General features: G+C 44.0%; 1 protein-coding gene across 2 annotated transcripts in view; it reads right to left on the bottom strand.

The window, feature by feature from the left end:
• VPS16 (VPS16 core subunit of CORVET and HOPS complexes) overlaps positions 1–27,629 on the bottom strand; it is a 508,307-nt gene that overhangs the window by 82,149 nt on the left and 398,529 nt on the right. For both annotated transcript variants that reach the window (XM_077275596.1, XM_077275595.1), the window contains exon 22: positions 24,522–24,618. In XM_077275596.1, coding sequence (XP_077131711.1) covers positions 24,522–24,618 — 97 coding nt within the window. The remainder of the gene's footprint in view (positions 1–24,521; positions 24,619–27,629) is intronic.

Raw genomic sequence — 27,629 nt, 5'->3', positions numbered from 1 at the left:
AGGTAGGGAATAATTGGTTTGTAAAGTACGGAGCACGAAAGTCAGACAGGGACCACGTGACAAGAAGCAATAGGAACTGAGTACTGCAGACTCAGTTCCCTTTAGAATCTCAGGTTTGAGTCATCTCCCCCGTCTTATTGTTTGTTTGGTGTTTGTTATCTTGATAGATAGATATATATACTGTATATCTATAGAAAGATGGAGAAATTAATGCAGGTCTGCCGTATGGGCACTAAGCCAAATTCAGATGGCAAGTTAGACTCATGCACATTAGTGGAAATTGTGTGGAATGCCAGAAGGGGGGATGGTTACAGCCCCTGGAGTGGAAGCTTGTCTTGAAAGAAAGAAAAGGTATCCTAGAAGATAATGGATTGTTGTCTATTGCTAGGGCAGGAGAAAGTCTCTGAAAGTCTATATAAAAAAAAAAAAAAAAAGGAAAAATTGGAAATTGGGTAGAAGAGAAAAGGAATAGAAAGAATAGAGTTTTGAGTTGTGTATTACAAAAATATATCTTGTGAGCGGCCACCACCGTATAATGGTGGCCCAGAGCCATGTGGTAAATGTAATAGCGGCCATTTTGTTGATGGCGAATGTGTTAAATGTAATAGCAGCCAAAATGGTGGCCCAGAGCCATGTGCTAAATGTAATGGTGGCCATTTTGTTAATGGCGAATGTGTTAAATGTAATAGCAGCCAAAATGGTGGCCCAGAGCCATGTGCTAAATGTAATGGTGGCCATTTTGTTGATGGCGAATGTGTTAAATGTAATAGCAGCCAAAATGGTGGCCCAGAGACATGTGCTAAATGTAATGGTGGCCATTTTGTTAATGGCGAATGTGTTAAATGTAATAGCAGCCAAAATGGTGGCCCAGAGCCATGTGGTCAATATAATTCTGACGGCGGCCATCTTGTTGGTGGTAAAATATAATTCTGACGGCGGCCATCTTGTTGGTGGTAAATATAATTCTGACGGCGGCCATCTTGTTGGTGGTAAATATAATTCTGACGGCGGCCATTTTGTTGATGGAAAAGGTGTTAATGCTGACGGCGGCCATTTCGTGGATGGCAAATGTGCTGCTCCTGGTGGTGAACATCTCAGATTAAGGCTACACGCCACATCACCAAATTCTTGTTACCCAGTAATGACCACTAACGGCCAATACTATATTCCTTCGGGAAGTGAACAGGCTTTACCCATGTTTCCTATCTCAGTTGTTTCCAATGGGGCACCAACCCTTTCCTCTATCACTCCTGTTGTGAATCCAGCAGTCCTCCGACCTGGATCGTCCCCAGCACCTACCCTTTCTACTATCACTTCCAATGCCAATTTAGCCACACACCCACATGAGATGCTCCAAGCAGCGGCCTCTCCTCCCAATGCTTCCACAACAGCACTCTCATGCAGTCTACCTAACCCTATACCTGGTACCTCACAGGCTGTCTCGCAGCCAAGCGCACACCTGTATGGGACGGTGGCGACTGTATCAAGGGGGGGCTCAATGTGGGAGGGGGATACCAATAGCACAGGAAGCACAAAGGGGAGGGAATGTTGGCAACCTATTTTTGAAAAAGGAACTTCCTGAGGGACCCTTGTTAGTGGTGGGAAAGGGTGACATAACATTGGAGACAGACGCTATTGTTAATGCTGCCAATTCTCGGTCAGAGCACAATGGAGGTGTAGCTAGAGCTATAGTGGAAGCAGGAGGGGAGACTATTCAAGCTGACAGTCAAATCATTGTTGAGTCATGTGGTCAGATAGCGGTTGGGGACATAGCGGTGACTAAAGCTGGCAATCTCCTGTGTAGAATGATCATACACACTGTGACCCCTACTTATGACCCTATTCATCCAGACGTCAGTGCTCAACAACTTCGTGCAGCAATAACTCGCATTAATGAGGACAGGACTGTTAAAGCTTTTAAGACTGCCTGCGTCACCTGGAGCCCACACCATGATACTGGAGCTGCCCAAATAGAGCCCCTCATTCCAGGACTGTTACCTCCTCCGGCTCCTCATACACAAGGGACTACATCTGCACTCCCGGTGCCATCTCTACTCCCGCCTCAGGTGCCACCGCCAACAGTGCCAATGCTCATGTCTGAGGAGCCCACCATTTATGTCAAGTTTACACCCCAGCAAGCTGCTACTCTGTTGAACCAAGTTCTAGATCCAGAAAAACAGCCGATGCCTTTCTACAGGAGCATGACGAGACATGGGACTCTGGTGTTGAGTTCTGCCAAGAACCTAAGACAAGGGCCTCGGATGAGTTGGCTGACCTATCAATCATTATTGTTGCCAAAGGTTTCCAGATGCCTCAAAGCTGATGCAGCCATTGTACGATGACCTCAAGACGTCAGCGTTTCCACTATGAACAAAATCAGTGGAAGCTTTCTACGCTCTTAAACAGGCCATACAGTCTGCACCAGCTCTTGGAATCACAAATCCTGATATCATCTGAGGACATCCAGTTCTCTTAATGGCTCCACATGACATAATTGCTATTCTTGGAACCTAAACATCTGTTGGTGCAGCGTCATATGAGACTCCAATGTTTGCTCTTGGTTCCGGACAATGTCACTTGTCCGCTGCAGCATCTTCAAACTGTCCACGCTGCTTCCTCTTTCCAGGGGGGATGTGGATGATACTGATGCTCTCAGAGAAGATGCCTCTACACACTCAGAGGATCCTGACTGTCTTGAACAAATGAAGGAAGAAGTAGCCTCCAAGAAAAACGTGTCTGAAGACCCATTGCCACATGCTGACCTGATGTTCTTCACTGATGGTTCCAGATTTGCAGATTAAACAGGAAGGTTCCATACGGGATATGCCGTGGTTACACATGACCAGGTCATCTCAGCCGGATCCCTACCACCGCACGTCTGCACAAGAAGCGGAACTTAAGGCTTTGACGTTGGCTTGTCAGGAAGCGACGGAGAAGGTGGTCAACATCTACACGGATTCAAGATACGCTTTTGGAGTGGCACATGACTTCGGCAGTATCTGGGCAGCCAGAGGATACCTAACGTCCAGTGGAACTCATCTAAAACATGCTGCTACCATGCAAGAACTTGTGGTCACTCTGGATCTACCTTCAAAGGTTGCAGTGATCAAGATCAAAGCTCACCGGAGACTGGATTCTCCAGAAGCAAGGGGGAACTTCTTTGCTGACAAAACAGCAAAAACCTATGCTGTGGATCCATTTGGGAAAGAGAAAGCAGCGGTGTACGTGACACAAGACACTGAAGAAGGGACTAGAGGCTCTCTTATGAGGATCATCCATCTACATCAAGACAAGACATCAGATGATGAAAAGAACTCATGGCAGAAAGGAGGAGCTAAAAAAGGATGAAGATGGAGTCTGGAGGGTGAACACAAAGGTCTACTCCGTAATCTGTACCCCTTGGTGACAGAATGGGCACACGGTATCACCCACAGAAGCAAGAATCAGATGAATGACCCGATTTGGAAGACCTACATGGCACCTGGCATTTCTACTGTCACCCAAAAATATTTCAAGTCCTGCCTTGTGTGTGCAACATGCAATCCAGCACCGCCTCAGAAAGTTACTCAGAAACATTTGGCTAAACCACTGTCCCTTTCAGAGAGTTCAGATCGATCGTATTCAAATGCCAAAAGTAGGGAAGTGCGAGTATGTACTGGTAGTGACTGACATGTTCTCAGGATGGCCCGAAGCCTATCCAGTAACCAACATGACTGCCAGAGTGACTGTTAAGAGACTGGTGACTGAAGTAGTATGCAGATATGGGGTCCCAGAGGTAATTGAGAGTGACCAAGTACCTGCGTTCACTGCAGCACTGACTAAGGAACTATGGACACTGGTGGGAGCGGATTTGGGTTTACATACTCCATATCACCCTCAGAGCAGTGGGAAAGTAGAGAGATTGAATGGCACCTTGAAAAATAAAATACTGAAAGCCAGTCAGGAGGTCAGACTTCCTTGGACAGACATTTTGCCCATTGCCTTATACTCAGTCAGAAACACTCCAAGGGGTCCCACTAAACTCACACCATACGAGATTCTTTTTGGGGGGCCTCCAAGGTTGGGTCAATATTTTCCACAACAGCTAGCCTTAGGAAGTGATACTCTTGTAAATTATGCAATTGTTGTTACTAAAGAACTGTCAATAACACATGTACAAGTTTTATTATCCATTCCAGGTCCAGATTCCAGTGACGGTACCCATACTTTCTAACCTGGTGACTACATGCTGGTAAAGACGTTCATCAGAAAGACATTCCTGGAGTCGAGATTTGAGGGTCCCTACCAAGTGCTCCTGACTACTCCTACTTCAGTCAGAGTTGCTGAGCGCCTCCTGGATCCATCTCTCACATTATAAATTTGTTAGACAGTTAGGGACAGAGTAGGATCTGACCTGCTTGTCAAAGTCCAGCTACAAAGGGAGGTTTTCCACAAGGGAAAACTTGTCTCAAACTGGTGAAAACTCCAATTCCCCCTCCCGGGCAAAACGGTCAGATCTAGGATGTGTACATCAGGGTTAGTCACATGTGTATTTTACTGTAAGTAACCATGGAGATGGGAGATTGGAGAGTAATAGATCCAACAGGTAGGGAAGTCCCGAGGACATGGGTAACGCGCACCAATATACCTCCGCAGTATACCCATAATTGGTCACACATTATCTGGTGTCTATAGCATCCATATTGTCATGAAGCTTCTGATGTCATAATAACACTTAACATTGGTGGGTTAGGGAACCACGGTGGGATCAAGATAAAAGAAAAGGTTAATAAAGTATTTAGGGGGGACTGTTGAGGAGAGCCATAAGATCAAATACTTAATTAACCTCAACACATAAGGTAATTGAGAGGAGCAACCCATAACATGTATTGTTTAACCTTACATAAGTTTTCCTCAGACAAAGAGAGACACTGAAGATGGCTGCCATCTCCTGTATCAGATCCATGTGCTCTGGTATCCAAGATGAACAATGAAGACACTGAAGATGGCCGCCATTTCCTGTGTCAGCATGCCGTGTGCTCTGGTATCCAAGATGACGCCCACCCTGATGACCTCATGGATCCGCCCATGGACTTGCTCATGCCCAACCCACTAACCAATGAAATACATCCGATCACTCCCATTTTAGAGATAACCGAGCCCCCTTACAGGAGATATATAACATTGTGTTTTCACTAATAAAATCCCTTCTTGGAGCTGAGCCACACATTGATCAAGGAGAGTTACAGCTGACTGTGTCTGGTGTATTTCTTTAGTGCACATGATCAATATCCATTAGGCCAGGAGTAGGCAACTAGAGAATTGAACATTTATATTAATTGTTCAACCCTAATAGTTGAGGTCTACCTATGATGTAAATTACAGACGCCTCTCATCTTTTTAAGTGGTGGAACTTGCACTATTGCTGACTGACTAAATACTTTTTTGCCCCACTGTACATGAAGACTAATTTCCAAACAGTCTTGTTTACTGATGAGTGTTGAGCAACCCTGGATGGTCCAGATGGATGGAGTAGTAGATGGTGGATGGCCACCATGTCCCAACAAGGCTGCGACGTCAGCAAAGAGGTGGAGAAGTCATGTTTTGGGCCAGAATCACGGGGAAACAGCTGGTAAGGCCCTTTAAGGTTCCTGAAGGTGTGAAAATGACCTCTGTAAAGTATATAGAGTTTCTGACTGACAACAAATGAGCATTTTCAGTTCTATAAAACATACAGTGCCTTTGCGAAAGTATTCGGCCCCCTGGAACTTTTTAACTTTTTCCCACATATCATGCTTCAAACATAAAGATACCAAATGTAAATTTTTGGTGAAGAATCAACAAGTGGAACACAATTGTGAAGTTGAACGAATTTCACTGGTTATTTTAAATTTTTGTGGAAATTCAAAAACAGAAAAGTGGGGTTTGCAATATTATTCGGCCCCTTTAACGCAATACTTTGTTCGCCACCTTTTGCTGCGATTACAGCTGCAAGTCACTTGGGGTATGTCTCTATCAGTTTTGTACATCGAGAGACAAATTATTTTCCATTCTTCCTTGCCAAACAGCTCGAGCTCAGTGAGGTTAGATGGAGATCATTTGTGAACAGCAGTTTTCAGCTCTTTCCACAGATTCTTGATTGGATTGAGGTCTGGACTTTGACTTTGCCATTCTAACACCTGGATACTTTTATTTGTGAATCATTCCATTGTAGATTTTGCTTTATGTTTGGGATCATTACCTTGTTGGAAGACAAATCTCTGTCCCAGTCTCAGGTCTTTTGCAGACGCCAACAGGTTTTCTTCAAGAATGGTCCTGTATTTGGTTCCATCCATCTTCCCATCAATTTTAACCATCTTCCCGGTCCCTGCTGAAGAAAAGCAGGCCCAAACCATGATGCTGCCACCACCATGTTTGACAGTGGGGATGGTGTGTTCAAGGTGATGAGCTGTGTTGTCTTTACGCCAAACATATCGTTTGGCATTGTTGCCAAAAAGTTCGATTTTGGTTTCATCTGATGAGAGCACTTTCTTCCACATGTTTAGTGTCTCTCCCAGATGGCTTGTTACACACATTAAACGGGACTTTTTATGGATATCTTTGAGAAACGCTTTCTTCTTGCCACTCTTCCATAAAGGCCAGATTTGTGCAGTGTACGACTGATTGTTGTCCTATGGATAGACTGTCCCACCTCAGCTGTAGATCTCTGCAGTTCATCCAGAATGATCATGGGCCTCTTGGCTGCATCTCTGATCAGTCTTCTCCTTGTTTGAAATGAAAGTTTAGAGGGATGGCCGGGTCTTGGTAGATTTGCTGTGGTATGATACTCCTTACATTTCAATATGATCACTTGCACAGTGCTCCTTGGGATGTTTAAAGTTTTGGAAATCATTTTGAATCCAAATCCAGCTTTAAACTTCTCCATAACAGTATCACGGACCTGCCTGTTGTGTTTCTTGGTCTTCATGATGCTCTCTGTGCTTCAAACAGAACCCTGAGACTATCACAGAGCAGGTGCATTTATACGGAGACTTGATTACACACAGGTGGATTATATTTATCATCATTAGGCATTTAGGACAACATTGGATAATTCAGAGAGCCACAATGAACTTCTAGACTGAGTTTGCTGAACTGAAAGTAAAGGGGCCGAATAATATTGCACGCCCCACTTTTCAGTTTTTGAATTTCCACAATGATGTAAAATAACCAATAAATCTGGATCAACTTCACAATTGTGTTCCACTTGTTATTGATTCTTCACCAAAAATTTACATTTGGTATCTTTAGGTTTGAAGCATGATATGTGGGAAAAGGTTGAAAAGTTCCAGGGGGCCGAATACTTCCGCAATGCACTGTATCAAATGTTTAGAAATTCCACTGTGCCTAATAATTTGGAACAGTGCATTTTGAGTTTTTATTCATTTTGGAGATTATACTGTTATCATTGGGAGGTTTCTTCAATAAAACCGGTGTTTACGTACCGGTAATAGGATTTTACGGAGCCACGACAGCACCCCTACGAGAGAGGGGATCCGCCCACCTTCCGGACAAAAACCTACAGGATTTAAAGGGGCGGTCCCCCTCACCACTCCAGTTTGTGTTTCAGAGTATAAGGGACACCGCCCATTGAGTTAGTACATAATCAAATATACTTAAACATTACTAAACACCATCACCTCTAAAGAGTGATAACTAATAGCACACCTTCAAAAAGAGTGCAGGAATCCAGTGATTAACTACGGGGGGGTATGTGCGGGTGCTGTCGTGGCTCCGTAAAATCCTATTACCGGTACGTAAACACCGGTTTTCCTATCGCCACGACAGCACCCCTACGAGAGATTTTCAAAGATCAATCACCTGGGAGGGACTACAGCACTAAGTACTGAACGGCCAAAAGCTAAATTGGCCTCTGATGATAGGTCAAGACGGTAGTGTCTATAAAAGGTGGAAGGAGATGACCACGTTGCCGCCTTACATATTACGTCTATGGAGACGTCCGCTCTTTCCGCCCAGGATGAAACCATGGCTCGAGTGGAGTGGGCCCTGATGCCATCTGGTGGTGTCTGGCCTTTAGCCGTATAAGCAAGATATATGGCATCTCTTATCCATCTGGCGATAGACGTCTTAGTTACCGTCGCCCCCTTCCTTGGATTCTGAAAGGAAACAAACAGAGCCCTACTCTGCCTCCATGGTTCTGTTTTGCGTAGGTATTCTAATACAGCTCTTCTAACATCCAACATGTGATATTTCTGCTCATCAGCCGAATTCGGATTGTCACAGAAAGACGGTAAAACTATTTCTTGACTTCTATGAAATTTAGAAGCTACTTTTGGTAGGTATGCGGGGTCCGGTTTTAATACTACCCTATCTTGAAAGACCATTAAATAAGGAGGATCAATTGACAATGCTTGTAAATCACTCACTCTCCTAGCAGAGGTCAGAGCTACCAGGAAGGCTGTTTTTAAGGTTAAATTTTTTATGGAGACAGAATCTAATGGCTCAAAGGGGGGTTCTGTTAAGGCGTCTAATACTAAATTCAAATCCCATGGGGGTAAACTAGGAATATACACTGGGTTACTGCGTTCAGTGGCCTTAATAAATCGGGAAACCCATCTATTTCCCGCCACATCGCTGTTATATAACGCCCCTAAAGCTGAAATTTGGACTCTAAGAGTATTTACTGCCAAGCCCAACTCTCGGCCTTTCTGTAAAAACTCCAGAATAGCCGGAATTGGAACCTTGCCTGAAAAGGGTTTTTGGTAGAAGGCAAGGAATTTTTTCCAAGTCTTAGCATAGATCTTGGTAGTAATCTCTTTACGACTATTTAAAAGGGTAGCTATCAGAGCCTCTGAAAACCCTCTTCTCTTCAATAACTCCCTCTCAAATTCCACGCCGTCAGATGCAGGGATTCCACATTGGGGTAACGGAATGGACCCTGCGAAAGAAGCTCCGGACTGACTGGCAATACCCAGGGATCGGTCACAGACATTGTCCTGAGTAACGAGAACCATGCCCTCCTGGGCCAAAAGGGGGCAATCAGGATCACTCTCGCCCTCTCCTCCCTGATCTTCCTGAGTACTATAGGGATCAGACACATTGGGGGGAACGCATAAGCCAGAGGGAAATCCCAGTGTATTTGAAGGCAGTCTATTATACAGGGCTTGTCCGCCACCCGAAGAGAAGCAAATCTGTTGGTCTGTCTGTTCTCTCTCGTTGCAAATAGGTCTATAACGGGCAATCCCCATAGGTCTACTATCCGTTTGAACACCCGTCGACTTAGAACCCATTCTCCCTGATGCAGAGAATGACGGCTGAGGTAATCTGCCTCTGTGTTGAGCTCTCCCTGAATGTGAACGGCTGACAGAGAGCGAAAGTGGTTTTCGGCTATGTTGAAGATGTCTGTGGTGGTGTTCATTAGAGATCTTGACTTTGTACCTCCTTGATGGTTGAGATACGCTACCACTGTTGTGTTGTCTGATTGGACTCTTACATGCGAATCCTGCAGAAATGGTAGTAACCTGAAAAGGGCCTTTTTTACTGCCGTGAGCTCCTTCCAATTGGAGGACTCCTGGGCCTCTAAGAGAGACCATTGCCCTTGAGTCCAAACATCTCCTATATGAGCTCCCCATCCTATGGGACTGGCATCGGTTGTAACCACATTGTCTGGAATTATACTCCAGCGTACTCCATTCCCTAAATGTCGCTTGTTTAACCACCATCTCAGACTGTGTAGAGTGGCGGCGGACAGCCTGAGTCTTCCGCTTAATTGCCCTTGAAGACTGCTCTCTGCATTCAAGACCTGGGCCTGCAACACCCGGGTGTGGAATTGAGCCCACTGAACGGCTGGTATGCAAGACGTTAGGGACCCCAGCAGGGACATAGCGTCTCTCAAAGTCAGAACTGGTTTCCTTGTTACCGTACGGACTTTGTGCAGAATTTTCTGCTTTTTCTCTTCCGGAAGGAAACATAGTTGCTCTTCCGAATTTAGCAGAATGCCTAGGAAAGTCTGAGTCATAGATGGTTCCAATCTTGATTTTTCCATATTGACTATCCAACCCAAGTCCTGTAAAAGGAAGATATTACATGATTTAGGCGACCACCACACTGGAAATACGAATTTCCCACTACCAGGAAGTCATCCAAGTAGGGTACAATTAATGTATCCTGTTCCCTGACATAGGCCATTACTTCCGCCATGACCTTAGTAAACACTCTCGGTGCCATAGATAGACCAAACGGCATTGCAGTAAACTGAAAATGTCTGACCTGGTCGTTTAAGCGCACCGCCATTCTGAGGAATTGTTGATGATCCTGGTGAATGGGCAGATGATAATACGCATCTTTTAAATCCAAGACTGTCATATAACATCTGGGAAAAAGAAGTTTAGATGCCGTTTTAATAGATTCCATTTTAAAGGCATGATATTGTAGATGTTTGTTCAATCTCCGTAAATTTATGATGGTTCGAAAGGATCCATCTGGTTTGGAGATTAAAAATAAAGGGGAATAGAACCCTTTCCCCTGCTGATGTTTAGGAACCTCCACTATAACTTTCTTCCGCACTAACGTCTGGACCTCTTTCTCAAGGGCCTCTTGTTGGTGGAAGGGATCGGGGGCAGTCAAAACATAAAAATCAGAAGGTTTTTCCCGGAACTCTAATGTTAACCCTGAATTAATTATGCCTAAAACCCAGTTACTTGCAGTTATTTTAGCCCACTGAGCATAGAAATATTTTAATCTGCCCCCTACTGGAAGATTTTTATTAGCGATAATTTCTTCTTCTTCTTGAGGAAGATGATGAGGCATTAAAGTCCGAACCTTTCTTTTTTGGGTCCGTTGGTTCCCAATCTCGGTTGTGGTAAGGTCTTCGGTATTGGAAGCGTCTTCTGAAGGTATTCCTAAAGGTAGGATTGAAAGTTTTAGGAAAACCTTTCTTCCTATCCTCAGCCTTAGCTAGGATGTCATCCAATACTGGGCCAAACAGGTACTCACCCCTACACGGTATTGTACACAGTTTAGCTCTTGCCTGGGCATCCCCTTTCCAGGTCTTAAGCCATAGGGCTCTGCGAGCAGCATTTGAGAGACCCGCCGATCTCGCTGCTAATTTCAAGGAATCCACTGATGCGTCCGGTAAATACGCCACACCATCCCGTATCTGTGAAAGGGAGTTCAGCATTTTGTCTCTGGGCACCTTGGATTTCAGCTGTTCCTCCAGCTGGGATATCCACACCATAACGGATCTAGCCGTACATGTGCTAGAGATAGCCGGTTTGAACGCCCCCGCAGATGACTCCCATACTTTTTTCAAAAACATGTCCGCCTTCCTATCCGACGGATCTTTCAGAAGGCCCACATCCTCCAGCGGTAAAGTACCGGCTTTAGATGTAGAAGCCACCGCTGCGTCCACCTTCGGGACTTTCATCCATTCTGCCAGATCATTGTCTTCAAAGGGATACCTCCTTTTGGCTGATGACGGCAGGAAACCCTTATCCTGCTTGTCCCATTCTCGTTTTATAAGGGTCTTAACTGTATCCACAACCGGGAACGCTTTACGACTCCTCTGGCATAAGCCCGCAAACATTATGTCCTGTGCGGACCTTGGTTCCTTGTTCTCTGTAACACCCATGGTAGCTCGGACTCCTTTAACTAACGTGTCCATGTTATCCACCGAGAAACAAGGCCTTCCCTCTTCATCTGAGGAGGATGGAGATGAGGAGCGGGAACATTCCCCTTCCTGCAGGGACAGACTAGACCCTGGAGATATGTCCCTGCCCGACCTTCCCTGGCGGCTGCTTTTAAGGGAATAGCTTATTTCCTCCCTGATGACCGCTCTAAGGTCTGATGACCGGAGGGGAGCTTCCTCTTCTAAGGTCTGACATATGCAAGCCTGACACAGTCTCTTGGTATAACTGTCAGGCATTGGAGTCGTGCATAGAGCACATTGCTTGTGCTTAGATTTAGTTGTTCTTTTACCCTAAAACAAAGCACACAATAACAGACCATATCAGCACCAGGAGTTTTTTGTTTAACACTCACCATAAGGCTGACTTTGTGAATACCGATTCTGGAGGAGTGGGATTCAAATGTGACGCTGGGGCGCTCGCACGTTGCCCCCGTACCACGCTGCTGCTGCTTCGTCTTGAACGACCGCTACCGTCTTTACTGCGCTGCTCCGTTCCCTCTCCATGAGGGTGCTCGGCGTCCCCGACTGAGGACATAGCTGCACGCATTGTTCCAAACGCGGCGCTCTTTTACGACGCTGCAGCGCTCCTCCCCCGGCCTACCCCGGAAGTGTAAGAACTACTTCCGGGTTCACCCACGCCGGTGTGTACCGCGCTTAACTGCGGACCAGGACGGCACTGCCCGACTCCTGGGATGCGATCCACTTGGCCAGACGAGGGGGGGTCTGCCAGCAGTACACCCCCGACGCTGCTTCCGAGCCCCCGATTCTGCCGTTCCTAAAAGACACCGCGCAGAGGCATGGAGGCCCGGGTAAGAGCTTGCCTGCAGGCTCCCGCCGTCCGGACAGGAACCCAAACTGGAGTGGTGAGGGGGACCGCCCCTTTAAATCCTGTAGGTTCCTGTCCGGAAGGTGGGCGGATCCCCTCTCTCGTAGGGGTGCTGTCGTGGCGATAGGAAAATTCAATGTATACTCTAACGGGTGATGACTTATTAGACTGACTGTCATTTGTACCGACCATTTAGGAAAATCCAAGAAAAATATAATTTGCATAATAATTTGGAACATGGTGTATTGTACTTCATGTTAGTGGTAAAATTTCTTTGAGATAACCTGTGTTTATTTATGAAATAAACTCAAATTTGGCAACAATTTTGAAAATTTTTGCAATTTTCAAACTTTTAATTTTTGTACCCTTAAATTAGAGAGTGGTGTCACACAAAAATAGTTGTTAAATAACATTTTCCACATGTCAACTTTACATCAGTACAATTTTGGAAACTTTTTTTTTGTTAGGACGTTATAAGGGTTAAAAGTTGACCAGCGATGAACCCTTTGCCCAGGCCATTTGTTCCGCCCCTAATATTACAGGTATAAGGATAGGGAAAACAGATAATCGAAGAGGGCTGTTTGTGGATGACGCGATCTTATGTATAGCAAACCCACTGGAATCATTAAGAGGCATTACTCAAATTATTAAGGACTTTGGAAATACTAGCTACTATAAAGTTAATGCTTCTAAATCGACGATTTTGGATATGGGTATTCAGCCTAGCCTTAAAAAACTCATTAAAGCAGATATTTCCCTATAGTTGGGCAGAAGGGGCTATCCCATATCTGGGTGTTTTGCTCACTTTCCAAAAAATCTGTAAAGAGAAAACTTTCATGCATTAATACATACTATAGCTGGGGGATTCAAGAAATACAGTAAATTTCCAATATCATGGATTGGAAGAATTTTGGTGGTAAAAATGACGTTGCTTCCTAACATTCTATGTTATTTCAGGAACGTGCCTATATTGGTTCCAGCACATACATTGAAGTTGCAGAGTTTGATGTTGAGATTTATCTGGAACGCTCAAAAGTCCAGAATTTCAGCAAACATTCTATATTTGGCACTAAATAAGGGGGGCTTGGGATGTCCAAATATACAAAGGTACTACCACGCTTGTTTGTTAGACCAACTAAGGTACTGGTGGAATGACGACACTTTTAAGCTTTGGGTAGATCTATAATCCAGCATAGTAGAACATGAGCAAATGTCCCACTTCCTATGGCATCTAAGATTATCTAGGAATTTCTCTCCCAATACTTCCCCTACAATTGTAGCTGGAATAAACGTTTGGAGGAATAAAAATATAGGATATAAACTGGTCCCCTTTAGTTTGGGTAATGTTCCGCTCGAAACACTGCAGTATGCCATCCCATTCCTTAAGCTAGATGATTGGCTAGAAAGAGGAATAACTCGATCGGGGAACTTGATGCAAGCTAACGCTCTCTCTCCATTCTCTTCACTGGTGGATAAATATAGCATTAACCCCTTCACCCCGATGCCTGTTTTCACCTAAGTGACAGGGCCAATTTTTACAATTCTGACCACTGTCACTTTATGAGGTCATAACTCTGAAACGCTTCAACGGATCCTGGTGATTCTGACATTGTTTTCTCGAGACATACTGTACTTCATGAAAGTGGTAAAACTTCTTCGATATGACTTGCATTTATTTGTGAAAAAAACAAAAATTTGTCGAAAATTATGAAAATTTAGCAATTTTCAAACTTTTAGTTTTTATGCCCTTAAATTAGAGAGTTATATCACAAAATATAGTTAATAAACAACATTTCCCACATGTCTGCTTTACATCAGCACAATTTGGGAAACATAATTTTTTTTTGTTAGGGAGTTATAAGGGTTAAAAGTTGACCAGCGATTTCTCATTTTTGCAACAAAATTTGCAAAACCATTTTTTTTACGGACCACCTCACACTTGAAGTGACTTTGAGGGGTCTATATGACAGAAAATGCCCAAAAGTGACACCATTCTAAAAACTGCACCCCTCAAGGTACTCAAAACCACATTCAAAAAGTTTATTAACCCCCAGGTGCTTCACAGGAATTTTTGGAATGTTTAAAAAAAAATTAAACATTTAACTTTTTTTTCACACAATTTTTACTTCAGATCCAATTTGTTTTATTTTACCAAGGGTAACAGGAGAAATTGGACCACAAAAGTCATTGTACAATTTGTCCTGAGTACGCTGATACCCCACATGTTGGCGTAAACCATTGATTGGGCACATGGCAGAGCTCGGAAGGGAAGGAGCGCCATTTGACTTTTCAATGCAAGATTTGCTGGAATTGAGATCGGAACCCATGGCTCGATTGGAGAGCCCCTGACGTGCCTAAACAGTGGAAACCCCCACAAGTGACACCATTTTGGAAAGTAGACCCTCTAAGGAACTAATCTAGATGTGTGGTGAGCACTTTGAACCTCCAAGTGCTTCACAGAAGTTTATAATGTAGAGCCGTAAAAAAAATTTAATGTTAATTTTCACAAAAAATGATCTTTTTGCCCCAAATTTTTTATTTTCCCAAGGGTAACAGGATAAATTGGACACCAAAAGTTGTTGTGCAATTTGTTCTGAGTACGCTGATACTTCATATATGGGGATAAACCACTATTTGAGCACATGGCAGAGCTCAGAAGGGAAGGAGCGCCGTTTGACTTTTCAATGCAAAATTGGCTGGAATTGAGATCGGAACCCATGTCGCGTTTGGAGAGCCCCTGACATGCCTAAACAGTGGAAACCCCCCACAATGGACCCCATTTTGGAAAGAAGACCCCCTAAGGAACTTATCTAGATGTGTGGTGAGCACTTTTAACCCCCAATTGTTTCACTAAAGTTTAGAATGTAGCGCTGTGAAAATTAAAAAAATCATTTTTTCTTTCCACAAAATGATGTTTCAGACCGCAATTTTTTTTTTCCCCAAGGGTAACAGGAGAAATTGGACCACAAAAGTTATTGTCCAATTTGTCCTGAGTACGCTGATATCTCATACATGGGGGGGAACCACTGTTTGGGCGCACGGCAGAGCTCCGAAGGGAAGGAGCGCCGTTTGAAATGCAGACTTAGATGGATTGGTCTGCAGGCGTCATGTTGCATTTGCAGAGCCCCTGATGTACCTAAACAGTAGAAACCCCCCAAAAGTGACCCCATATTGGAAACTAGACCCCCCCAAGGAACTTATCTAGATGTGTTGTGAGAACTTTGAACCAACAAGTGTTTCACTACAGTTTATAACGCAGAGCCGTGAAAATAAAAAATATTTTTTTTTCCACGAAAATATTTTAGCCCCCACGTTTTTCTTTTCCCAAAGGTAACAGGAAAAATTGGACCACAAAAGTTGTTATCCAATTTGTCCTGAGTACTCTGATACCCCATATATGGGGGAGAACCACTGTTTGGGCGCACGGCAGAGCTCGGAAGTGAAGGAGCGCCGCTTGAAATGCAGACTTAGATGGATTGGTCTGCAGGCGTCATGTTGCATTTGCAGAGCCCCTGATGTACCTAAACAGTAGAAACCCCCCAAAAGTGACCCCATATTGGAAACTAGACCCCCCAAGGAACTTATCTAGATGTGTTGTGAGAACTTTGAACCAACAAGTGTTTCACTACAGTTTATAACGCAGAGCCGTGAAAATAAAAAATATTTTTTTTTCCACGAAAATGATATTTTAGCCCCCACGTTTTTCTTTTCCCAAAGGTAACAGGAGAAATTGGACCACAAAAGTTGTTATCCAATTTGTCCTGAGTACGCTGATACCCCATATATGGGGGAGAACCACTGTTTGGGTGCACGGCAGAGCTCGGAAGTGAAGGAGCGCCGTTTGAAATGCAGACTTAGATGGATTGGTCTGCAGGCGTCATGTTGCATTTGCAGAGCCCCTGATATACGTAAACAGTAGAAACCCCCCAAAAGTGACCCCATATTGGAAACTAGACCCCCCCAAGGAACTTATCTAGATGTGTTGTGAGAACTTTGAACCAACAAGTGTTTCACTACAGTTTATAACGCAGAGCCGTGAAAATAAAAAATATTTTTTTTTCCACGAAAATGATATTTTAGCCCCCACGTTTTTATTTTCCCAAAGGTAACAGGACAAATTGGACCCCAAAAGTTGTTGTCCAACTTGTCCTGAGAACGCTGATACCCCATATGTTGGGGGGGACCACTGTTTGGGCGCACAGGAGAACTCGGAAGGGAAGGAGCACTGTTTTAGTTTTTCAAAGCAGAATTGGCTGGAATTGAGATCGGACGCCATGTCGCGTTTGGAGAGCCCCTGATGTGCCTAAACAGTGGAAATCCCCAATTATAACTGAAACCCTAACCCCAGCCCTAACCCTAGCCCTATCCCCAACCTTAACCCAAGCCCTAACCCTAGCCCTAACCCCAACCCTAACCCTAGCCCTAACTCTAGCCCTAACCCTAATGGGAAAATGGAAATACATACATTTTTTAAAATTGTATTATTTTTCCCTAACTAAGGGGGTGATGAAGGGGGGTTTGATTTACTTTTATAGCGTTTTTTATAGCGGATTTTTATGGTTGGCAGCCATCACACACTAAAAGACGCTTTTTATTACAAAAAATAGTTTTTGCATCACCACATTTTGAGAGCTATAATTTATCCATATTTTGGCCCACAGAGTCATGTGAGATCTTGTTTTTTGCGGGACGAGTTGACGTTTTTATTGGTACCATTTTCGGGCACATGGCATTTTTTGATCGCTTTTTATTCCGATTTGTGGGAGGCGGAATGAACAAAAACCAGCAATTCCTGAAATTCTTTTAGGGGGGGCATTTATAGCGTTCCACGTGTGGTAAAATTGATAAAGCAGCTTTATTCTTCAGGTCAGTACGATTACAGCGATACCTCATTTATGTAATTTTTTTTATGTTTTGGCGCTTTTACACAATAAAAACTATTTTATATTAAAAAATAATTGTGTTTGCATCGCTTTATTCTGAGAGCTATAACTTTTTTATTTTTCTGTTGATGATGCTGTATGGCGGCTTTTTTTTTGCGGGACAAGATGATGTTTTCAACGGTACCATGGTTATTTATATCCGTCTTTTTGATCGCGTGTTATTCCACTTTTTGTTCGCCTGTATGATAATAAAGCGTTGTTTTTTGCCTTGTTTTTTTTTTTTTTTTTTGCGGTGTTCACTGAAGTGGTTAACTAGTGGGATAGTTTTATAGAGAGGGTCGTTACGGACGCAGCAATACCAAATATGTGTACTTTTATTGTTTTTTTTTTATTTACAAAAATAAATGGTTTTACTGGGAAATGTTTGTTTTTCTTTATTTGGGGATTTTTTTATTTAATTTTTTATACATTGTATTTTTTTTTTTTACTTTTTACCATTGTCCCAGGGTGGGACATCACTGTTTTAGATCAGATCGTTGATCTTACAGTGTGCATAGCACTCTGTCAGATCAACGATGTGACAGGCAACTTACAGAGGCTTGCCGGCGCCTGCTATTAGGAACTCTCAGCAGGCGCCGGCAAGCCAGGTCAGTAAATGACCCGGAAGGAGTCCCGTGGCCATCTTGGATCCGGGGACTCCTTCCGGATCACCGGAGCAATGCGATCTCATCGCGTTGCTCCGGTGGGAGAGCGCAGGGAGCCCCCGTCCCTGCGCGATCCCTTTCTATGCCGCTGTCACTACTGACAGCGGCATCAGAGGGGTTAAATGCCCGCGATCGGCGATAGCGCCGATCGTGGGCATTGCTGCGGGGTGTCAGCTGTCATATACAGCTGACACCCGCACCTGATCACCGCGGCGCTCAGCGCGAGACCGCGGTGATCGATCCGCCGTACTAGCACTGCGGCTGGCACAAATGCAGTGGTTTGGTTAATAAGAGAGTCTTTTTCAAATATCATCAAATTAGACATTGTATGAACAGTATGAATAATGGGTCAGAAAGCTTAAAATCTGATTATGAATGCCATTTTTCTATTAATAGGTACTCTTCTAAACGGATTTCTAGAGCATATGAAGCTATAAATTCTTTCACTGAGCTTAAATCTTTACCTTTCGTTACACGGTGGGAAAGCACCTTAGGTTGTACTTTTAAAAAAGGAAAAATGGTCACAGGCATTCCAGATAGACAAAAGGTCTTCACATTGCATAAACCATTTGGAAACCTCTAGGAAGATCTTGTAAAGGTGGTATTTCACCCAGTATCGTCTCAATAAGATATTCCCACAAACATCAGCTTTATGCTGGAGATGTCAATCAGAGGTGGGTGATATGTTGCATATTTGGTGGTCATGTCCCCTAATCCGCACTTACTGGTTCCAGATTTATAGTTTGATTTCAGGGGTACTGGGATATGACATAGAGTGGGATCCTGCAACAGCTTTATTATCTCTGAAATTGGAGCGACTCCAATACGAGGACGCAGTAATTACAAGCCACATCCTTACAGCTACAAGAGTCAATATAATTGGAAAAGTGTTACAATTCCTTCACTGCAGGAAATAATGAGAAAAATTCATTATAATTGTATTATGAAACACATGATAGCCAGTCGCCTGGGCAGGGTAAAACAATTTAAAGTTATCTGGGAAAATGGTTTATTTACTCGAAGTACTCGTGATTGATAGAAATTAAAACTCCTAACATAAATATCCATTATAATTCTTTGTTTACAATTAGGCAGCATAGAATACCTGATATTTGTTATGTAACATTACAAATTGTCAAGGTGAGCACTTCATAACTGACATTACCAAAAAGAGAAATTATTTGGGTTATTTGTGTAAGTCTGGGTTATGGCTAAAATTCTCTGGTTCCTTGTAATGAAGTAGTTTGGAATATTGACCAAATCTTGGCATATTGGTTAATGATTGCAATTATTTGAATGGCCGTTGTCGATGTATCTTCTTAGGGTATGTGTCCACGTTCAGGAAACGCTGCGTGTTTGACGCTGCGTAGAGCTGCAGTGTCAAACACGCAGCGTCCAGATGTTACAGCATAATGGAGGGGATTTCATGAAATCCCGTCTCCACTATGCGGTAAAACACGCAGACCCGCGTAAACGGACATGCGGCGACGCTACGTCGCCGCGCCGCAAATTTCCCATAGATAATCATTAGATGCGGTAAAACCTCATCTAATGATTAGTGAAATGCATAGAAACTGCATTAATGCAGCTTACTACGCATGTCACATGCTGGCTTACCTGTCCTGCCGCCGGAAGCCCCGTGTCCACTGCAGTTCTCGCGGTAAGATAAGTTCTCGCAATAACTTAGCTTACCACGAGAACTGCCGTGCACGTGACCGGGGGTTATCTCCAGTCACACTAGGCTGGTTCTCACGGTCAGCTGACCGTGAGTGCTAGAATGTAGGTGATTGCTGGAGAGTTATCTCCAGCGATCATCTACAAGCTCTGCTATGTCTGGATGTCAGGCATCCAGATGTAGCAGAGCTGGACTTGTCGTGGGACACTCGTTATAGGATATCTGCGGACAGGGAGTATGAATTTGGTTTGTATTTTTTGGCTTTTTTGCAGGACGAGGGTCTTCAAGAGGATTGAGCTTACAATAAAGATATGGTCAAAAAGTGTGTGTAATCATTTCATTAAAATACTTTTTTCTAGTGTCTGTACTTTATTTACACTTTACTAGGATTAATAATGGATAGGAGTCTTATTGACGCCTTGCCATTATTAACCGGGCTTAATGTCACCTTAATGTAACCCCTTATTACCCCATATCCCACTGCTACTCGGGAGTGGGAAAAGAGAGAGGCTAAGCGCCGAAATTGGCGCATCTTACAGATGTGCCATTTCTGGGGCGGCTGGTTGCTGGTATTTGTAGCCGGGGGGGGCAATACCCATGGTCCCTCTCTAGGCTATTAATATCAGCCCGCAGCTGTCTGCGTAGCCTTTCTGGCTATAAATTATAGGGGACCTCACCGTTTTTTTTGGGGGGTCCCCCTATTTTTATAGCCAGTATAGGCTACGCAAACAGCTGCGGGCTGATATTCATAGCCTGGGAAGCTCCATGGGTATTATCCCCTTCCCAGGCTACAAATATCAGTCCCCCAGTCGCTGGCTTTCCCTCTCTAACGCAGAAAATTGTGCGGGAGCCCATGCCATTTTTTTTTTGTAAATTAATATTGCTTTTAAGGCCGGGGTAAATACACTGCAGCAGGCACTCAGGACCGGAGCGTTCAGCTGCATAGAAATACATGCAGCAGCACACTCCGGTCCCGAGTGCCCGCGGCAGTGCCAGGTATTGAAGCGAGAGACTTGTGTGAGTTTCTCGCGAGTGTGACCCCGGCCTAAGGCAAATTTCATGGGTGTATGTGTCTTTATTTAAGGCCGTGATCACACATGTGAATCGCCCCCCCAAGGGAAGTGGGGTACTCGGTACCGGGTCCTGCGGTTCATTAGGGATGGGGGCAGTGTTCTGGATCACTGCATTGAGAAACACGTGATGGTGTCTCCGCGGTGTTGGATGTTTTGATCTCCCCGAGGTCATTCACCCTTATGTTTATAGTCTTTTCACTAGGCACTGCTCCTAATAGCCAGTTTCCTACTCCACACTGATGAGGGGCAAATACCCCGAAACAGTTGTGTGTGGATGGATACCATGTTTTGGCATAGGTGGTTTTCCTTTATTGGATGCTGCCGTTCCCGTGGTTGTTCCTTCCCGGTGTAAGACCTGGCTATTCATTGCTTGCGTTGAGAAACACGTGATGGTGTCTCCGTGGCTTTTCTACATGCATTTGCATATTTCCCATTAGGGATGGGGGCAGTGTTCTGGATCACTGCGTTGAGAAACACGTGATGGTGTCTCCGCGGTGTTGGATGTTTTGATCTCCCCGAGGTCATTCACCCTTATGTTTATGGTCTCTGAAATAAGGCGTAGAGGTCCTTACTCCCTCGGTGTTCCAGCTACCGGGATTTTGCGCCTCAGAAGGAGACATCTTGAGCGGGGCTGGACCATTTCTAGTATCCTCTCCTTTTGCTGCGACTCCCTTCACGCTCACTGCAATACAGTTCTGCCTTTCAATGTCTCTTTCTGGGAGCTGCAGCTCTGAGGGCATGCACAGCTCCTTTAACTTTACATGTGTTTTGGGGTTAGGGTCGAGTTAGAATTGGGGGGATTCCACTATTTAGCTACATCAGGGGGTCTCCAAACGCGACATAGCACCACCATTGAGTCCAGGCAATTCAAAAAGTCTCCCTTTTGAGCCCAGCCATGCACCCAAACAGTGGCTTTTCCCCACATGTGGGGTATCTGTATACTCAGGAGAAATTGCACAACAAATTTTTTGGTCCATTTTCTCGTGATACCCTTGTGAAAATTAAAAAACAATTTGTTCAAAAGTACATTTTTTGTGAAAAAAGTTAAATTTTATTTTTTTCCTTTCACATTTCTTTAGTTCTCGTAAAGCACCTGAAGGGTTAATAAACTTATTGAAAGTAGGTTTGTGCACCTTGACGGGTGCAGTTTTTAGAATGGTGTCCCTTTTGGTTATTTTCTGTTATATTGACCCAACAAACTCACTTCAAATGTACTGTGGTCCCTAAAAACAAAAATGGTTTTGTGAATTTTGTTGGAAAAATGAGAAATCACTGGTAATCTTTTTTTATAACATAAACTTTATTGGTTCCAGAGTCAGGCTGTGTGCACATGTTCCGGATTTTTCGCGTTTTTTTCACTATAAAAACGCATTAAAAACACATACATATGCATCCCATCATTTAGAATGCATTCCGCAATTTTTGTGCATATGTTGCGGGTTGTTTTTTTCCGCAAAAAAACGCATCGCTGTAAAAAATCTATCTATCTATCTATCTAGCTGTGTGTGTAAACATTATTCTTCAATGGAGTATGAAATGAAGAGGTTGGACAAGAAATGACATCACAATTCTTTTTTTTGTATATCTTTATTTAGCTTACAAAAACACACACAAATCTGCATGAAAAAAAACCGCATGAAAAAAGCATGTAAAAACGCATAAAAAACGCAGGTGACCTGCCAGTGACCTCAGGTGCAGATTTGGTGCAGATTTTACCTGCGTCAAATCCTGATGCAATCCTGAACGTGGACACATACCCTTAGGCTATGTGCACACGTCAGGATTTCTTACAGAAATTTCCTGAACAAAACCGGACATTTTCTGCAAGAAATCCGCATGCGTTTTTTTCGAGTTTTTTTTTACGCGTTTTTCTCACGTTTTTTGTACGTATCTTTTGCGTATTTTTCCGGAGGTTCCCAATGCAATAATATAGTGGGAAATCCGCAAAAAATCTGCAAAATTAATGAACATGCTGCATTTTTTACAGCGATGCTTTTTTTGCGGAAAAAAAAACCGCAACATATGCACAAAAATTGCGGAATGCATTCTAAATGATGGGATGCATATGTGTGTGTTTTTAATGCGTTTTTATAGCGAAAAAAACGCGAAAAATCCGGAACATGTGCACACAGCCTGACTCTGGAACAATAAAGTTTATGTTATAAAAAAAAGACTACCAGTGATTTCTCATTTTTCCAACAAAATTCACAAAACCATTTTTGTTTTTAGGGACCACAGTACATTTGAAGTTGTTGGGTCAATATAACATAAAATAACCAAAAGGGACACCATTCTAAAAACTGCACCCGACAAGGTGCACAAACCTACTTTCAAGAAGTTTATTAACCCTTCAGGTGCTTTACGAGAACTAAAGAAATGTGAAAGGAAAAAATTAAAATTTAACTTTTTCACAAAAAATGTACTTTTGAACCAATTGTTTTTTAATTTTCACAAGGGTATCAGGAGAAAATGGACCAAAAAATTTGTTGTGCAATTTCTCCTGAGTACACCCCACATGTGGGGAAAAGCCACTGTTTGGGTGCATGGCAGGGCTCAAAAGGGAGACTTTTTGAATTGCCTGGACTCAATGGTGGTGCTATGTCGCGTTTGGAGACCCCCTGATGTAACTAAACAGTGGAACCCCCCCAATTCTAAATCGACCCTAACCCCAAAACACCCCTCACCCTATTCGCAACCCTAACCGTAATCCCAACCATAACCACAACCCTAACTTTAGCCCAACCCTAACCCAAACTGTAGCCCAACCCACTTTAGCCCAACCCTAACTTTAGCCCAACAATCGCAATCAGGTACCTAACAATCAGCCAATCTATGTACCTGAGGAAGTGGACAAGACATCCACGAAACACGTAGTTTTAAAACCTTGAATAAAGGAAGCAACTCTTCTGAACTCTGTGGTTCTCTTGCTTGATTCTGGAGGAGCGCGGAATGGTCGGCATCTTGAATATCCTATCTAATACTTCTTGAAGATCGCTCGGGGGTTCGGTGCCATCTGCAGCCTTCCCATCATACTCATTATATGTGTTGTGCATACTCACAACTTGTAAAGGTGAGAATTTTACCTTACAGTAAACTAACTGTTAATTTGGTAACTGTGCTATTGCGCTCCTCTCTTTACCGTTTCTAGTGCATCGCAAACAGGGCACATAGCCACACGGTAAATAAATATCACAATTGGCTCCTGATAACTCTAGGTTAAATAGGCCCTTTTTTGTGATATGACCTGGGTTTATTGTCACTAACCATTGACCGTAGTATTGAGAATTATTTGATTCAACCACTGTGACAGCTATATCAAAGTACCATGTCACTTATCTATCACTATCATTTAAGTATTTAGTGGTTTGTATTGGTATCGACACATTACTCCATATTTTATACCCTGCACAGGGCTTGGTGTTTTTTATTGATTATCTAATAAATTTATGTTTTTAAAGGGTTGTTTATGCACAAGCTGAGTAGCAAGAAAAATATGTTAATCATCTGGTTTTATGGCCTATTAGTAATTCAAATAAAAAAATGTTAAAGAATAATAAAATCAGAAATGGTAATACTTCTTATATATATTTGCTACATCAGACTCAAAGTGGAACGTTTTACCATTGGTCTAATACAAAGTGATAAAAAGAAGATATTGAAGCATGTGACATAAATTTAGGATTAAAACAAATTACCAGGTATCCTATGGGGGATTTTTTGCTTTTTGAAAAATTCTCCAACTCTTCCCAATCTTCCCTATCTGCCAGTGCAGATATCTTCAGCCACCAATACCTGAAGATGTAAAGAAATGTATATAAGCAGAAACATTTTTAAGCAATTCTTCATGTACTTATCCAGTAGCATAATACTATTCATATATGAAATACAGTCATTTCATTTCATACACATATATATTTCATATATATTTAGTCTGGCTGGGATAGCCCGCGTGCGGGGTCGTGCGTGCAACAGATATTAAGTGCAATAGGATCAAGTGCTTGGCAGTCAGACAATGGCAGTTGGACAGGGCAGGAGACAGGTGAGGTTCTTAAGTTTTTCAAACAAGCATGCTTCTCGGTCAGTCATACTACATTATGCATTGATCATATCAATCTGCTTCTTATTTGTTTTTACTTCTGCTTTCTCACAGCTCGCCTGCCCTTTAACACATTCTGGTCACTCACTCTATATCCACCCCTCCCTTCTCCCCTCTCCCATGTATAACTCTGAGGCTGTACTGACATTTCTTACCCACTCCAAACCAGCCACTACCTCCAAGCAGCACTCAAAACGTTCATACAAATCATCCCACCACCTGCTCTTTCTGTTTTTTCTCCTTTTACTAGCTGCAGGCGACATTTCCCCCAACCCTGGACACCCTCCACCAGCATGCATTACTGTCCTCCAGCTGCATATAGAAACCCTGCTAATCTTATTAACATTCAGTGCATGCCTTCTCCTATCGCTTTCCACTGACCTCTCTGGAATGCACGGTCTGTGTGTAACAAACTAAAGGCCCCATCACACATAGCGACGCTGCAGCGATACAGACAACGATGCCGATCGCTGCAGCGTCGCTGTTTAGTCGCTGTGTGGTCGCTGGAGAGCTGTCACACAGACAGCTCTCCAGCGACCAACGATGCCGAGGTCCCCGGGAAACCAGGGTAAACATCGGGTTGCTAAGCGCAGGGCCGCACTTAGTAACCCGATGTTTACCCTGGTTACCAGTGTAAAATGTAAAATAACAAACAGTACATACTCACCTTCGCGTCCCCCGGCGTCCGCTTCCTGCACTGACTGAGCGCCGGCTCTAATAGCAGAGCGGTGACGTCACCGCTGTGCTGTACTTTCACTTTCCGGCCGGCAGTCAGTCAGTGCGGGAAGCGGACGGCAAGGGACCTGACGGACACCGGAATGTGAGTATGTACTGTTTGGTTTTTTTTACATTTACGATGGTAACCAGGGTAAACATCGGGTTCTAAGCGCGGCCCTGCGCTTAGTAACCCGATGTTTACCCTGGTTACCAGTGAAGACATCGCTGAATCCGTGTCACACACCGATTCAGCGATGTCAGCGGGACCTCAACGACCAAAAAAAGGTCCAGGCCATTCCGACACAACCAGCGATCTCACAGCAGGGGCCGGGTCGCTGGTACGTGTCAAACATAGCGAGATCGCTACTGAGGTCGCTGTTGCGTCACAAAACTTGTGACTCAGCAGCGATCTCGCTAGCGATCTCGCTATGTGAGACGGGGCCTTAACTTACATTCACGATCTTTTCCTCTCTAATACCTTTAACCTTCTGGCTATTACAGAAACCTGGATCCAGGACTCAGACACCACCGCCGCTGCCGCTCTCTCATTTGGTAGGCTGAAATTTTCACATACCACCAGACCTGAGAACAGACAGGGTGGAGGTGTTGGTTTGCTCCTTTCATCACAATGTGCTTTCCAGGTCATACCCCTGGTTCCCTCACTTACATTTCCTTCCTTTGAAGTCCACGCCGTCAGACTCTTTAAGCCCTTCTCCTTGCCGGTGGCAGTTGTTTATCGCCCTCCAGGCTCCTCCCGCCTGTTTCTAGACCACTTTGCCACCTGGCTTACTCACTTTCTATCCTGTGACATCCCTACCCTCATCATGGGAGACTTTAACATCAAAACTAAATAGCAAAGCCACTAAAGACTCAAGGTCTACAAAAATTCAATTTTCAACAGCAGAAAAAAAAAAGCCAGCAACACTTACCTGCCTAGATCTTGGAACAAATGCACTGCAGGGTGCAGCCAGCCCATAAAGCAAGGCATATACTGGGCAGTCACCCCCTCCAGGAGTGGGTATGTGGTGAGTGGCTGTTGATCTGGTATTGTGCACCTGTGTTGCTAACATCTTGCTTTAGGGTACCGTCACACAGTACCATTTTGATCGCTACGACGGCACGATCCGTGACGTCGCAGCGATCGTATGAATATCGCTCCAGCGTCGTAGACTGCGGTCACACGTTGCAATCACGGCGCTGGAGCGATGCCGAAGTCCCCGGTAACCAGGGTAAACATCGGGTAACTAAGCGCAGGGCCGCGCTTAGTAACCCGATGTTTACCGTGGTTACCAGCGTAAACGTAAAAAAAACAAACAGTACATACTTACATTCCGGTGTCTGTCCCCGGCGTTCTGCTTCTCTCCACTGTGTAAGCGCCATAGCCGGAAAGCAGAGCGGTGACGTCAGACGTCACCGCTGTGCTCGCTTTCCGGCTGGCAGGCGCTCACACAGTGGAAAGAAGCTGAGACGCCGGAGGACAGACACCGGAATGTAAGTATGTACTGTTTGTTTTTTCTACGTTTACGCTGGTAACCAGGGTAAACATCGGGTTACTAAGCGCGGCCCTGCACTTAGTTACCCGATGTTTACCCTGGTTACAAGCGAACACATCGCTGGATCGCTGTCACACACAACGATCCAGCGATGTCAACGGGTGATCAAGCGACGAAAGAAAGTTCCATACGATCTGCTACGACGTACGATTCTCAGCAGGATCCCTGATCGCTGCTGCGTGTCAGACACTGCGATATCGTAACGATATCGCTAGAACGTCACGAATCGTACCGTCGTAGCGATCAAAATGGTACTGTGTGACAGTACCCTTATGGGCTGGCTGCACCCTGCAGTGCATTTGTTCCAAGATCTGGGCAGGTAAGTGTTGCTGCCTTTTTTTTTTTTTTTTCTGCTGTTGATAATTGAATTTTTCTAGACCTTGAGTCTTTAGTGGCTCTGCTATTTAGTTTAGTGATAGGACTCGTAAGTGTGGGGA

Source organism: Ranitomeya variabilis, chromosome 7, assembly GCF_051348905.1.
Source record: "Ranitomeya variabilis isolate aRanVar5 chromosome 7, aRanVar5.hap1, whole genome shotgun sequence".
In the NCBI taxonomy this organism is placed as follows: Eukaryota; Metazoa; Chordata; class Amphibia; order Anura; family Dendrobatidae; genus Ranitomeya; species Ranitomeya variabilis.
This window is presented reverse-complemented; position numbering and strand designations above follow the sequence as displayed.